The sequence below is a fragment of the Miniopterus natalensis genome, chromosome 17 (assembly GCF_054644295.1).
Source record: "Miniopterus natalensis isolate mMinNat1 chromosome 17, mMinNat1.hap1, whole genome shotgun sequence".
NCBI lineage: Eukaryota > Metazoa > Chordata > Mammalia > Chiroptera > Miniopteridae > Miniopterus > Miniopterus natalensis.
In genome coordinates this window covers 12,093,391-12,108,715 of record NC_142097.1, presented here as the reverse complement: position 1 = coordinate 12,108,715, position 15,325 = coordinate 12,093,391, and the positions used below count along the sequence as shown (strand labels likewise).

The 15,325-nt window shown below is 54.4% G+C and overlaps 1 protein-coding gene across 1 annotated transcript in view; it reads left to right on the top strand.

Annotated features, from left to right (window-relative positions):
- The window catches only part of PITPNM3 (PITPNM family member 3), an 84,685-nt gene that overhangs the window by 46,881 nt on the left and 22,479 nt on the right, over window positions 1-15,325 (top strand). The window contains exons 5-7 of the mRNA XM_087826478.1: window positions 11,244-11,320; window positions 11,750-11,985; window positions 14,792-14,981. Of these exons, the coding sequence (XP_087682604.1) occupies window positions 11,244-11,320; window positions 11,750-11,985; window positions 14,792-14,981 (503 nt within the window). The remainder of the gene's footprint in view (window positions 1-11,243; window positions 11,321-11,749; window positions 11,986-14,791; window positions 14,982-15,325) is intronic.

Below are 15,325 nucleotides of genomic sequence, written 5' to 3'. Positions count from 1 at the left end.
CTCCAGAGCTTGTTCCCGTGTCTGGTTCAAGCTCCCATTTTCCTGCAATTTCTCCTTTCCCTGGTGACCCCAGGTACCTGGGGAGGTGCCCCATTGTCCCCTGTGTCACACAGATGCCCCCTCAAGAGCCAGCTCCACTCCCAAATACCTCAGGGTCCAGGATGTGCACAGGAAGGTGTGAATTGGAGGGGCCCCTCCTATCTCATCCCCACCTGATGGGAGAGATTCCAGGACAGAAGGACTGACTCTTGGGCCCTCTGGTTGGATCTAGCCAGCGTGGAGCACGTGACCTGACAACTGTGACCCATTCTCGTGGTTGTAAAATGGCTTTCCCAGGGCCAGCGCCTGGCATCAGAGACAGGCGGCTGCCCCAGGTGTGTGTGGGGCATTGCCCATGGCCAAGCCTGCTCATTAGAGTGGGTGCTCAGTGGGACTCTGACCTCCCTCTTGTCCCCAGACCAAGACCTGACAATAGTCCAGACTGAGTCTCAGTGGTTTCAGACTGACCCTTGATCTTCCCCACCGTGGAGCTACCCTAGCCACCGATAGAGCCCTGATTTGTCCCAGGCTGTGTCGTGACTCCAGCTCCCGGTCCTGGACCGAGCTTGGCTCCTTGACCAAATTAACTGTCAGGCAAACCTGTGTGGTTGCCACAAAGGGACACAGAGAGAAGATGGGAGCTCTTAGCATCATCTACCCCATCGTGGGGATGTGGTTGGGCCTGTGTCCCACTGCCTGGGGTCAGAGACCAGAGCTCTGAACACCGAGCCACTAAGGCGCTTCCCCTCCCTCAGCCCTCAGGCCTCGGCCCTCAGCCCTCAGCCCTGCGGCCTCCACGGCTGCCCCGCAGGCGTGGCGCAGGGAGCCCCTTGCCCACAGCTGGGCACCCCAGTCCTCTGCCTGGTAACTGGCGTCTTTTTCTGGCCCGTGTGGGCAGCTTGCTGAGCACAGCTGCAGACGGGCTATATTTAGCCGGCTTTAATGAGCTCAGGATGGCAGACATCCGCCTTGGGAGCACTTTTCTTGCGTGTGTGTGCGTATGTCTATGCCGGCGTGGTCCATTCGAGTGTGTATGAGTGTGTCCGTGCATTTGTGTGTGCACTGCGTGTATGTAATGCATTGGCGCACTCATTTACACAAAGATACGTGTCTATGTGAGTCTACTCGTGTGGTGTCTGCGTGCTCTGCGGGGGACACGTACAGCTTCTGACACACAGGTGCAAAATGGAGACACATTATTTGTTCAATTATTCATTTGTTTGACACGTGTTTACTGAGTATCTTTTATATGCCAGCATCTTGATAGTCTCTGGGAACAAAATAGAGCAAAAGAGTCCCTGTCACACCACAGGAGCTGTGGCCTTCAATAGAGGAACGGGCCTCTGGTGACCTGGTGGGGAGGGAGCCTCCCTTTCCCCAGATCTCCTCTGGGTGCCTTCCCCTGGCCAATCCCTGCCCGAAGCAAGGGGGCCTCCACCTCAGACCCTCGTGGGCTGGGAGGGTGGAGGGTGGATCTCGGGGTGGGGGGCAGGGGCAAATGGAGACCATACTGCATTTACACGTGAAAAACCAAGCTTTTCTTTCATTTTTCTGTCCACTATTTTATAATTTTCACTCTGCATCCCCACCCGCCGTGCTGGTGAAACTTCCCCTCTGTGATTCCAGTGGCTTCTCAGAGCCCCCAGGTGCCTTCCCCAGCACCCTGGTGGGTGCCGGTGAGTGTGAGCTCATGCACGCGTGTGAGCTCATGCACGCGTGTGCGCCAGTGCGCCGAGGCTCGGGGCCCAGCCTGCTGGTCCCTTCTGTCCTGGCCTGCAGCGCCTGGGGCAGAGGGCCAGGCCCCCTGAAGCTGCCGTCCATCCTCCTGGAGTGGCGAGGGCACCCCAAGTAGGGAGGGCACCCTGCGTTAGTCTCTGTCGTCTCCTCAGCCTGGGGGTGGGGTGGGGATTTTCAGCCTAAGAGAATTGTTTCCTCAAATCCTTTTCTTCTGGGAAATGAAGGTGCTTTGGAAACACAACCCAGGAAGCTCTGCTACAAACCTCCCCAGAGGCAACGAAGCCAGAGCCGGGAGAAAACGCAAATTAACAGCTCAGGGAAAAAATCACCCTGCTATGGCGCACACTGAAAGAATTCTGATTTTTAATCTGTCTTTTGAGTAGGTAACACAGCCATGGTATAAAATTCTAAAGGCACAAAAGGTGACGAGTGTGCCGCCTCCTCCCGGCCTGCAGCTCACCCAGTCCCTCTTCCCGGAAGCAAGTTTCTTATAGACCATTCCAGAAATAGTCTCTGCATACATGAGCATCTCCATAAATATTCATTTATCCATATTTTTTTATATACCCCACTCCTGCACCTTGCTTTCCTCAGATAATAAGGTAGTGGGACTATCTTACTATCTCAATACATTTATTTATTTATTAAAAATGTGGCCCAGCCGGGCGTGGCTCAGCAGTTGAGCATCGACCTAGGATCCAGGAGATCGGGCGGGGTTCGATTCCCAGTCAGGGCACATGCCCGGGTTGTGGGCTGCAGCCAATCAATGACTCTCTCATCATTGATGTTTCTATCTCTCTCTCTCCTTCTCCTTTCCTCTCTCTAAATCAATAAAGATATATTTTTTAAAAAATGTGTTTTTATTGATTTCTAGAGAGAGAGAGGAAGGAGAGGGAAAGAAACATCAACTGTCTGCCTCCTGCACGCCCCCTGCTGGGTGGGGATCTAGCCCACAACCCAGGCATGTGCCCTGACGGGAATCGAACGGGTGACCTCTCGGTGCACGGGAGGGTGCCCAGCCAGCTGAGCGACCTGGGCCAGGGCCTATCTCAGTACACCTAGAGGCACATGGCTTTGCAGTGGTGTGCCGTGTTTCACTGTGGCACGATCTGTTTAACTAGCCGCCTCTTGGCGGGCTCTCAGGTTTGCTTTCTGTCTTTTGTCTGTACTCCAAATAGTTGGCAATGGTCAGCATTGTACATATGTCATTATGCACCTAGACTTGGACTTGCTGGGTCAAGGGCATTTGGTATTTTGAATGACACCATCCAATTGTCCTCCACAGAGGTTGGACTGGTTCCCACTTTCACCAGCCATGAATGAGGAGGGGTTGCTTTCCCACACAGAGGGCTGCATGGGGTTGATAATAGTTAGTCTGAGGGGTAAAAAGAAGGCATTTTAGAGTAATGTCAATGAGCAGCCCTCTAGTCAAGGTTAGAGTTCTAAGGTTGAACTCTAACACAAACCTTTGTGTATGTTTAAGGGCCAGTCCCAGTCCTTTCTCTGGAACCCACAATCACTTTGAGGGGATTACCAGGGTGCGAGGGAATGTGCGGGTTGGAATGGATTGTCATATTTCTTTGTTTTTTTGCCAGTTTCCAAGCAGAGCCAGGGTGGGCTTGGCAGGGTCCCCTAGGGGGTAGGCAAAGGGTCCAAGCAGGTTCTTACTCCTGAGAGCAGACTCTCTCCCCTGTGTTCTTCCCACCAGGGTCCACTCTGAGGGGCAGGCTGTGGTGTGGAGGCATTTGAAAGAGTGATGAGAACACCCCTTTCTTATACCTCATCTTTGAGGGGCAAGGCTGCAGGGGAATGAAGGAGCCCTGGCCTAGTGACCTTCACATACCTATGGAGATAAATCACCTAACCTCTCTGAGCCTCAGTTTTCTCATCTGTAAAATGGGGAGTGCCCCTTGACCTCTCAGGATGAATGGGAAGATTGCCGGAGACACTGGATGGCGATGAGAACTTAGGACAGATCTTAGGAGGGCTGCATTTATTAATACAGGGGAGCCCCCAGGATGGGGGTGCCAAGCCCTTCTAGTGTCACGGTGTAGGGAGGCTGGGGGTTTCCTGTGGTTGAATATCTGGAACCTTCACTGGGCCTGATTCAAGATAGTGACATTCCTGATCTGAACTGGGCTCCAACAGGAGGTGCTCCCTAGAGCTGTCCTCATGCTCACCTGGGATGGCCAACAGGTTTTCAAGAGCCAGGATCTAGGGCTCAAACCCTGGCCAGGGTCAGGCCGTAGTCTGGGCTGGTGTCTCTGTGGGGGCTAGTTGGCCCACTGGGGTTTGGGCCTCATTAGCCAGGTGAATCCAGGCTGACCTGATTGGATTCTGACCCTGAAAGGGTTAAGGAGTCGGAGGAGGGGCCTCAGCTTCTAGATCCCCCAGCCTGGTTGGAAACTCCGGCCCTAGCACCCTGCTAAGTGGCCGCTTACATAACTTGCTTGTATAACCTGGTGAAGGAGAAGCCCCTGCTTTCTCCAAGCCAGCGTGGGTCATGCCTGAACTGTCGTAAACATTCCTAGGCTGTGTTGAAACTTGGAACTCCCCAGAAACCATCGCACCTCCATTCACTCTGGCTCTGCCCTCTGCTCCTGGGACCCAAGCAAGTCTCTGCAGGGATTTGCAGGCAGCCACCATGCCCCCTAGAACCCGCACTTGTCCAGGCTGTGCCCCCTTCCACCCTTTCCTGCCCAGTTACTGGTCTCCAGACGTGCCCTTAAAGTGGCCTGAGGTGCAGGCAGAGCAGGGATGTCCCTCCTTATTGTCAACTAAAGTCTCTAGTGCAGGCAGCCCCAGAGGCTCAGGGGCACCTCTGGTGGTCCTATTACCCAGCTCAGGCTGCAGCCTTTGGTCAAGTGGTGGGCGTGGTCACAGGACCCAGGACTTGACCTTGATCGTGTGACCAGGAGACTTGGGAGACCCTTGAAGTCACTGCTGTACCTGATGCATCTTGGTATTTTCAGCTCACACAAATTTGGGCAATAATCAATAGAATAGGGATTGACAGGTGATGTTGATTATTTTTTTTTTAAAGATTACTATTGATTTTTAGAGAGAGAGGAAGGGCGGGGAGAGAGAGATGTGAGAGGGCAACATTGATCGACTGCCTCCTGCACGCACCCTACCGGGGATGGAGCCTGCAACCCAGGCCCTGACCAGGAATTGAACTAGCAACCGTTCAGCGCAAGGGACGGTGACCAACAAGCTGAGCCACACCAGCCAGGGTTCGAGTTGTGAGCTGTGTTTTCTTAACCCAGGCGCAAGATCGTACTTCGCTCAGTGTGTTTAAAGTTTTCGTTCTTTGCACAAGCATTGCTTTTCCTTTTTACGTTCCCTCATCACGGGTCAGCTCCCAGAGGGCAGGGCATTTTGCTGCTTTCTTTTGTTCGTAGTGTTTGCACTTAGTGAGGTAGGGTTGTGGCTTCTTTAAAACATTCTTATCATCAATACGACATGTGCTTGTATTGTCTATTCAACGGATACATTCATGAATAATTTAAACTGCAAAAAAATATGGTCACTGGAGAAAAATTGGAAAATAGAGAAAAGTAGAAAGTATAAAAATATCACCCATTGTCCTGTCATTTAGAGAAAACCACTTAGGAACACTTGGTGGGTTTCCTTCAGATACACAGGCCCAGCCCACCCACCCACCTCTCCACTTAGTTTGTTGTTCGTCACAAGGTGGGATGCTGGGCCCTGTGGAGGAGGGTGGCCTGGAGTTGGCTGGTGAAGGGGTGATGGCTTTTTAGTTGTGCTCTGGAGCCCCCAGGGGCAGCTTAGGGGCAGCAGTGGGTGGAGTGGGAAAGTGAGGCTCTGGGCCCCCTGCCTGCTTCAGCCAGAGCCTGTCCACTTTCATCTGTTTTGCAGATTGGGCTCCTAAAGAAAATTTCACGGGATTAAAGATTTCTTGTTTTTAAAAGTTTAAAAACTATCCCTCGTGGGCCCGTTCTCTCCTCCCACCCCCCAGCTTGATGCTGTGCCATTCCTATCCTGCTGCGGGCCCGAGCGTGCCGAGCGTGAAGCCTGGCTCAAGGCTTCCAGTGCTGGCCATTCATTAACCCGCACCCCTGCACTGTCCCAGGAGCTGAGGGTTCCCTTCGTAGTTTGGCCTTCTCCTGGTGTCCCTGCCTCCCCAGATGCTCTAAGCCCCTGGTGCTCCTTCAAGTTCCCAGGCCAGTGACCCTACTCAGCAGGCAATGAAAGGTTGGCAAGGAGCATCGCAAGCAAACCTGTCAGAGCTCGCTCCTTCCTTTGCTAAGAGCTCCCCAAACACGTGTTTACTAATTTGCACCAGGACCTGCCTGGGCATTGACACCAAACTACCTAGCTGGAATCAATCGTTTTGAAATCCAAGTGACCTTTGCCACCTGCAGTTCCTCTTCCTTTCTCCATAGTCCCTCAGAGCACATGCCAATCACACCTGCAGGTCTTGTCAGGGCCTTAGGGGTGAATTCTGTTGGGCGTGGAGGCTTGAACTCACGAGGGGCGCTCCTCATGCTTGGAATCAGAGAATCTCTGACTACCTGACTCGTAAGAGGGAACGTAGGCCAACCCCTCATTCTGCGGTGGTGTGGAGAGGGCGTCCAAGGCCACCCTCTGACTAGGGCATTCATTTCCTACCACACCACTCTTTCTGTGGCCCGTGTCCTCCAGTGTGTGTGTGGGTTTACCTGAGGGCTCTGAGCCCCCTGCTTGCTGCTGAGTGAGGCTCTAGCTCTTCCCAGATCTTCCCAGGCATATCTCTTGCATCCACATCAGAGCAAGATAGCAAAGCCATTGGGCTCAAATACAAGATGTGTGTTTATGCCAGTGCCTGTGCTTCCACGTGCTCAGAGAGGACTTGATATTTTTGTCAATAATTCTCAGGACATGCCCCATGGCCTCAAGCTGGGCCCAGCTGTGCTCAGTTGACCCCAGGGGTGACTAATGGACATGGGGCCTCTGCAGGGGCTGGTAGGATGGAGGGTAAAATTGAGTGGCCAGTGTTAGCCAGGGGCACCCACGCATCCACCCCTCCTGGGTCTCAGCTGCAGGTGGCGAGAGAGAATGGAGACAGTTGGACTCCTTAGCCAAGCCTGGTGACTCTGCTCAGGGTGCTGAGTGTGTGGGTGGCGACCTTGGCTTTTGTCTCAAGAGCAGTGTGGCACATGGGTAATTGGAAGGGATGATAACGATTTGTGTCTTTCTAAGGCGGTGATTAAGCAAAAATAACCTCCACTCCTTAGCTGGCAGGAGGAGCCATAGTGAGCTGGGTGGGCCACCAGTCCTTGTGCCAAGACTGGCAGGGGTGCTGGCAGCAGGCGCTGTGGTAGCTGGCCTACCTCAAGCTTGTCACAAAGCGTTGTCACAAAAACAGCTGTGGGCTCCCCCCATCCCGTGTCTGGGCACGGCAGGGACCAGCCTGAACAGGGTCGTGCAGAAAGGAATGAGCAGGAAGTGGGCCGCCAGCGTGCGGCTCCCCACCACCCAGGGCCCCTGCCAGGAGCTGTCACCAGAGACTCTAGGGAAGCCTCCAGATGCAGAGCCACAAAGCCCAGGCCGGGCTGTTCTAGAATTCCCAGAGGTTCTCCGATACGGTTTCCTTGGGGACTGTTAAAAAATGTGCTTCCCAGTGGATGGTGTTGCCCTGAACTCGATCTCCCCCCAGGGACTGGCAGCCTAGAGCTGTCTCACAGGCTGTGTGCACCCTGGATCTCCAGTTGCAACGAGTTTTCATAAAAATACCACACTAACCGTGACAACTGATACAGCCTGTTCTCAGGGACCCACAGTCTGATGGGGAAATAGGTAACCTCACAGCAATAAGCCAGGCCCAGCTCAGCATGCTCTGGGGTACCCCTGTCTGCTGAAGTAGATCTGAGAGGGCTTTTCAGAGGTGGTAACAGCTGAGCATGGTTGCGAAGGACAAGTGAGAATTTGCCGATCTGCAAAGGGACGAAGGGCTTAGCAGGCAGAGGGCTGGGATGGAGCAAGGGCATGGAGGAGTGAAAGCGTTATGTCTTGTGGGTGAGTCAGAGCCAGTGGCCTCAATTGTTGCGGTGGGAATGTCTGGTTCTTGGAAGAGCAGAGCCCTTGTGGGCAAAGTGCAGGCTGGGGGCCTCTAGGCTGCCTTGCTGCTTGTATGCAGAGGCTTCTGCTAAGACAGGAGACTACCTTTCAGTGGGGCAACTCTGGTCCTGCTAGTCAACTCTCTGGGGACCAGAATCTGGATCTGGCGGGCTAGGTCTCCCCTCTTCCCTGTCCCAGAGCAAAGCGCCTCTGGCTTTTGTTTATTGAAAGGAAGCAAGGGTCCACCCCAAACAGCACGAGGCCAGACTCTTCCCTCTTCTAGGGAAGGGGTAAGGGGTGCCAAGGACAACCCTGCTGGTCCTCCATCCCCACTGAGCCAGGAACTGCCTCAGCAGTATTTGCAGCCAGGATACAGCACTTGTCCGCTGATTTGATGCCCAGAACATCGCGTGGAGCTGCCCACAGGCAGGTTAAGGCTGTGGGTGCTCCTCCGTCTGTGTAATCAATGAGGGTGCAGGATGCAGCCCCCACCTAACAGAGGGCACGGTACCCGGGAAATGGCAGGACCCTCGTGTCTTCCTTCAACTTATTTATAGCCTCGCTATGGCAATTTGTGGCAATCACAGTGCTTAGTCCTGTAATCACACTGCTCGCAGGCTCCCCGGTACAAGTAGGCACCCAGCCCAGCGAGGCCTGGGAGCCTGCCAGGGCTCAGGGAGGACTTGGGGACAGGGCAGGAGAGTGTGGAGGCGGCAATGTCCCCATCAGCCTCTGGCCCTATTTTTTATTTATTAAATGTGTTCTTATTGCTTTTAGAGAGAGAGAAAGGGAGAGGGCAGGGTGAGAGAGAGAGAGAGAAACATCGATGAGAGAAATGTTGATCGGCTGCCCCCTGTACACCCCCTGCTGGTGATGGAGCCCACAACCCAGGCATGTGCCCTGACCGGGCATTGAACCAGTGACCTCTTGGTGCATGGGACAGCGCTCAACCAACTGAGCCACACTGGCCGTGGCTGGCCCCATCTTATCATCTGTGGTCTTGTGTCCCCCAATGCACCCTGGATGGCATTAATAATAATAATAATAACAACAACTAACACATAGTATTTACTACGTTCCAGGTCCCATTCTAAGCCCTTTCTATATGTGAGCTTATTTATAGCCTCACCATCATTCTAGGAGGTGGCTACTATTATTCCCATATTCCAGGTGAGAAAACTGAGGTGCAGCTCACAGTGGTAAGAGCCAAGATTTGAACTCAGGCGTTCCGGCTCCAAAGTCCACAGTTTTGACTGGGTCCCTCCCAGCCCCAGAAGTCAGGGGCCTCCCAGGCTCCACACTGACGAACCCGGCCCTGCCCTGCCGGCTCCTGGTTTCTCCCGGTCCACGTGCCCTACAGCAGCACATGAGGCTGCACACGCAAAGCCGCACTCGGCTTCCCTCCTGGACACTCTCTTTCCTGCTGGCGATCTGGTCCCCGTGGCAGATCTGGGTTTCAGTCTTCGGGGTGTCACATCAATCTGTGCTCCTGTTTCTTCTGCAGAATGTCCACTTCCCCAGGAAGCTGTGGAGGTCAGATGGATGGGGGAGCACTTTGTCAAACATCGTCTTCGGTTGAGTGAGGGGCACTCTTAGCTAGGTTCACGTGCCAGCTCACTTAGTCTTCTCAATTGTGTGGCCACGGGTGAGTGACTTAGGTTGTTTAAGCCTCAGTTTTCTCATCTGTAAAATGGAGTAATAACAAGAGGACCAAAACTCAGAGATTACTTGTGGGGACTAGATGAGATGATACCTGTACAATACATAATGCCTGGGACATATGTACTCACTGAAACGGAGCCATCTTCTATTGTCATTCATTTTAATCCTTTCCCGAGGGCAGGACTCAGGTCTCTCTTCGCCAGGTCCAGGGCAAGTCTATAGGATGTTAGAAATGAGGCATTAGGAAGTGCTGGGCAGAGCCAGGCCTCAGAACAAGTTTTTCCTTTCTCCTCCAAGCCGAAGCCCTCCATCATTTAGGAAATGATTTTCTGTCTGTGTGGGCAGCAGCTCCGAGCTCATAAAGCAGTTACCCTTAGACCAGGGTTGTGTCTGTGAGGACAGACTATTTCAGAAATGTACCTCCCTGCTGAGAAAAGCATCTCATTTGGAATTCCTTGCAGATGCGCCCTCTCCTGGGGCCAGTAGTGGCCAAGGAGATGTTGACACAGACACACGTTGGCCAGGGCTCCCACCCACACCTGCCCACCTACTACAGGGTGGTCTGCAGAGCCCCTGAGAAGGACCCTTTCCAAATGTGCTTCCTAGGAGGGTGCAGCAGGCTGGTGGCAGGGGGTGTGGGCTACGTGAGAAGGAGGAAAGGGCCATCCTTGCCTTGACATGGCTGCTTTAAGAGATGAGTTCCCTGTCATTGAAGGCAAACAAGTGGTTCCCAGTCTAGCTGTGAGGCTCAGTCACACAGAGGAAATAATATCCGTCTCATGGGGAGATAGAAGAGTCGAGGTCAGCTGGATGGAAGGAAGGATTCCTCACTGTCTCGTGGTGGCAGCACCATTGGGTAGGCAGTGAGGGGGCCGTTGGATGTCTTTGAGGTCTCTGTGCATTCAAGTCCAAAGCAGTGATATTCAGGGATTAGATCAAGGGTCAATAAACTTTTCTTTAAAGGGCCAGACAGTAAATATTTTAGGTTTTGTGGGTTGTAAAGTCTCTGTGCCACATAAGCAGCCACAGATAATACGTAAATGAATAGGCATGGCTGCGTTCCAATAAAACTTTATTTACAAAACCCGGCAGTAGGCCAGATTTGGTCTATGAGTGTACTGTCTGTGTTGGAGGAAGGAGAGCTCGGGGAGGGTTGGATGCCAAGAAGCACTTCCTGAAGGTGGAGGCGTTGAGCCCAGGCAGCTGAGAGAAGCAAGGAGAGCATTTCTGGCAGCCGGCTGGCTTCACCCCAAAGCTAAGGGTGAAGAGTGGTGATGAGTGTGGCTCCAGATGCTGGCCTTGCCTCTCTGAGGGTCCACCTTCCCCTGCGTGGGGTTCCCATAACTTAAGGCCTTGCTAGCTCTCTGATAGCTTCAAACATATTTAGTTGTGTTATGTTTTTTGTATTATTTTTAAAATCCAGCAACTGCGGTTGTTTTCAGAAGGATGCCTGGCCCAAATTTCTCTCAATTACTGGAAGTTGAAGCCATCAACAACCCTTATACTGTTGCTGTTGTTATTAGTGAAGGAAAGCAGGGTAGTTCCTTTCCAAGGTGACTCTGCTGGCCACGGGGACAGCGTCCCGATGGCCTCTCTTCCTTTGTTTAGGAGGAGAGGGTTTTGTGTTGTATTGAGTTCAGAGGCAAGGGGCTGGCCAGGGTGACTCCCTAGCTCTGACCCTATCATTCCGCTGGCCATAGGCCCATGCCTCATGCCAGCTGAGCTCCCCTCTGTTCCTGCCACAGGAGAACTGTACCGGGTTTCCTTGAGAAGACAGAAGTTCCCAGCCCAGGGAAGCATTGAGATCCACGAAGACAATGAGGTACGCTGAGTGTCTGAGCGGTCTGGGCCCACCTCTGCAGTCAGGATTTTAGGAAGAGCCCTGCGCAGACAGGCTGCCCTAGTTTCCATCCAGCTCCTCATCTGACTTGCTGTGTGACCCTGGGCAGCATCCTATCCTTCTCTGGGCTTCTGGCTCCCATATGGACAAGAAGGGCCTCTTGGGACTCTTTCTACCCTGACATTGAGGGGCTTGCCCTCCTGGCAACCCGTGCCCCTCACTCTGAATGCACAGGAGGTCCCATCATATGGGGGGCTGGAGAGGTCCCCGACTTGGAGCTGAGACAGGCTGGGCACAGTGCCTGCTTCCCTGGCTACAGCTGGTGTGCGTGTGTGTGATTCACTGTGTTACCCCCCCTCCACCCTATCTCCCTGCTGCCTGTTTCTCTGTTGCCACTGCTGTCCCTTTCAGGAAGTCTGCTCACAGCGCTCCTGCAAGACCCAAGTCCTCCTGCTGGTGCTGCACGGGGGGAACGTCCTGGACACAGGCTCAGGGGACCCATCCTGTAAGGCAGCCGACATCCACACCTTCAGCTCCGTGCTGGAGAAGGTCACACGCGCCCACTTCCCTGCAGCCCTGGGCCACATCCTCATCAAGTTTGTCCCCTGTCCTGCCATCTGCTCTGAGGCTTTCTCACTGGTCTCCAAGTGAGTCCCTTTCTGCTTGTTGGGGCTAGCTGGCTCTGATGGGGGGGGGGGGGACTAAGCAAAGGGGCTGCCCCTGCCATGTGGATACCAGCTGGGCGGGGAGCTACCTGCCCAGGCCTCTCTGAGATGTCAGGTCTTGACCAACCACGAGCATCACTAGGGGTAAGTGGTTAGCGGAGTTCAAAACAATTAGCACTGTCCTTCTCTGCCTGGGACCAGGTGGTGCCGGGCCCCCGTGGCAGCTCAGGTCCCCTTCCTGTGCTCAACAGGCCCTGGGCTGATGGCCCAGGTAAGGAAGCTGAGGCAGAGAGGTTAAGCAATGTAGTTTTCCCCAGAGTTACCCAGCAAAAGGGGCCAGGAGTCAAACCCAGGCAGCCTCACTCCCAGGCCACATAATTAGAGCCCAGTAGGGATGTGAACTTCAATGGAGGTAGCACAGGGCAGTGAGGACCCTCAGGAAGAGGGCCAGGGAGGCTTCCCGGAGGAGGTGACTTTGGCGTGCGCTGAGAGTAGTATAACATGGTTAAATGTGTGGGCTCTTTGGTCAGCCTGGATTTGAGTTCCGGCTGTGTGGCCTGGGGGAAGTTATTTAGCTTCTCACTGTCTGCTTCCTCACCTATAAAATGGGGAGGCTCAGGAGAATAACCACTTTCCAGAGATTTTTGAGGATTCTGTGTGCTGGCACGTGCGAAGCAGCTAGTGTAGTGTGGGGCGCAGAAAGCGCATGGTGGGGATGCCCCGTGACTTACATCATAGTCCTCCCGCAGAGAACGCGCTCTCTCCATCAGTGGACAGGGCCGGGGTGGCAGGGATGAGGCAGCATGCTCACCAGGCCTGGGTCCCCGTGGGGGATTAACAGGGAGACCAGGGGTCCCACCAGGACCAGAGGGCTCTGTTTCCCAGGTCCCTGCCCTGTTGAAATAGCCGGGAACCAGGTCAGAGCCCTGGCTACTCGCAGATAACATGGGCACAGAAGACCTGAGCACCTGCCGAGCACCCTTCTAATAAAGCATCCCGCAAATTGTGGTGACAGGAAGCCGGGAGCTTTCTGCAGTTAGGGAGGAACGGTGGGCAGGGACACCTCTATCTTGCCCCTCGCCCCCTGTCACGTCAACTGTACCAGAACCTGAGGTTTCACAGAGAGGAGCCCTTTACCCCTCTAGGGCTTGGGGAGGGTGGACAGGGCCTCCCAGCCCCTCAATCATGTGTGGCCTGGAACAGGCTCAGCAGTGCTGGGAGGGGCAGGAGGCCAGTGCCCAGCGTCCTGCTGTTGGGAGAGCATGTGTGCAGGGCTTCGATTTTCTGGTTTATGAGAGAAAGGAAAGTTGGCTTCTGTGTAGGGGGCAGAGACCTGTCTGATTTATCTGTGCTCCAGGACATGGGCAGGGCCGATCTCAATCAGAGTTGGAGGGAAGGAAGGAGATTAGGTCAATAGTTCCCCAACCTGGCCGAGGGCCCAAATGCCGTGAGATTCTTGTTAAACCGCGAGGCGGCAGGCCTCACCCCCAGGGTGCCTGAATCTGGCAGAGAGGGCCCTGGAATCTGCTTTTTCATCAGTCATCTGTTCTGTGTCTGCTCTGCTGCCTGGATTTGAAGAGCTGAGCTGACACGGCTTCATTCCCTTCACACTCCAACAGTTGGAGTTAATTGGGCTCATTCATAATCAATCTCAGGATCCCCCCAACCCCCTCACCCCCAGGACATCTAACCCCCAGAGCTGGGTCACCCAGCCCAGGCCTGATCACTGGGAAGATGGATGGCCTGGCCACTTGAGGGGACAGTGAGAGGGAGCATACCTCTCCCCCAGGCAGCGCCTTGCCAGGCCATCCATCAGCCCTAATCACTGCTGGGAGGGAGCTCTTTCTAGCTAATTAAAATCTCTCCGACTGCAATTGAGGCCTGTTTCCTCTAATTTGTGTTCTTTGGAGATGAGGAATGATTGTTAGGCCCGCCTTGCATACCATGAGGTCTCTGTCACCTGCTCAGGGTCTCTGAGCCCTGTAACCTGCTCCCAGTTTCAACCTCAATCAGCCTGAACTTAGGCTATGAGGAAAGGGCAGGCTCTGGGTAGTGGCTGGGCAACCTCTCCCCCTGTGGTCCCTCCAGGTCACCTGGGCTGGTGCCCCAGGGGACAGAGGCTGTACAGGTGGGATAGGGTGGGGAAAGGGTCAGGCAGCTAGCAGCTGGGCCCAGACGGGTCTGAGCCACCCAGTGGGGAGGCAGGGAAGTGAGAGGGGGCCCATGCAGCGGTCAGACAACCCACTGGCAGTGGGGATGCGATAGGGCAGGCTCTCCTCTCCCTTCCCGGGTCATAGATCTGCCTGCAAATCCTATGAAGGATCCTTGTCCCAGAATGATGGACACACTACTGAGCATACAGCTATGTGCCCACCCCAAGCTGCGGCATGCCTGGCGTACCTTCTCTCCTCCTTTCTACTTTCCCTAAAGCCTAGCTCAAACCTTGCCTTCTCTAGGAAGTCTGCTGTGATGATATGTCCCCACCCTGACCGACACCAGTGGCTTCTTCCACGATTGGGGTGTTCTTCGGTGCCATGCAGAATAGGGCAGGAGAGAGCTGCTGTTACAAGAGACTCTGGGGCCCACATCATGGGCTGATGGGGGGGTCAGCACAGGCTCGGCTCACTCACCCACACTCCTGCCCCATTGCCTGCACTTTCTCTTGAAGAGCCGGGAGTGGCGGGCCCAGTTCCTGGCTAGCACATGCTCTCTTCTGCCCAGTCTAAAGCCTCAAACCCTCCCCCGTGCCTGGTTCCCCACTGGGCTTACCTTGGTCCCCTGTCTGCAGCCTGAATCCCTACAGCCACGATGAGGGCTGTCTCAGCAACAGCCAGGACCACGTCCCTCTGGCCGTGCTGCCCCTGTTGGCCATCTCCTCCCCACAGTACCAGGATGCGGTGGCCACCGTCATCGAGCAAGCCAACCAGGTCTACGCAGAGTTCCTCAAGTCCCCTGATGGCATTGGTTTCAGTGGGCAGGTAGGACAGCCTGTGCCCACTTCCCTGCCTTGGCCCACCTGGAAAAGAGCTTGAATCTGCCCAAAGGATCCAGACCAGGCTGTTCAGGAGCCATAGTTTCTGAAGTCCAAGGAGCCTTTTGAGATCTTTGGGCTTGACCTCATTTTACAGAATGAGGTCAACATCTGAGTTCTGATTGTGAGCCCGTGGTGATCCCTGGTCCAAGTCTGATCCCTGACCCCAGCCAGATTCCTATCCTCAGGCTCACCCTGCCTAAATTTGACTCCTGACTCCAGCCTGGCTCCTGTTCTCAGGCCTACCTGGCCTAAATTTGACCCCTGTCCTTAGGCTGACCCTGGCCTCTG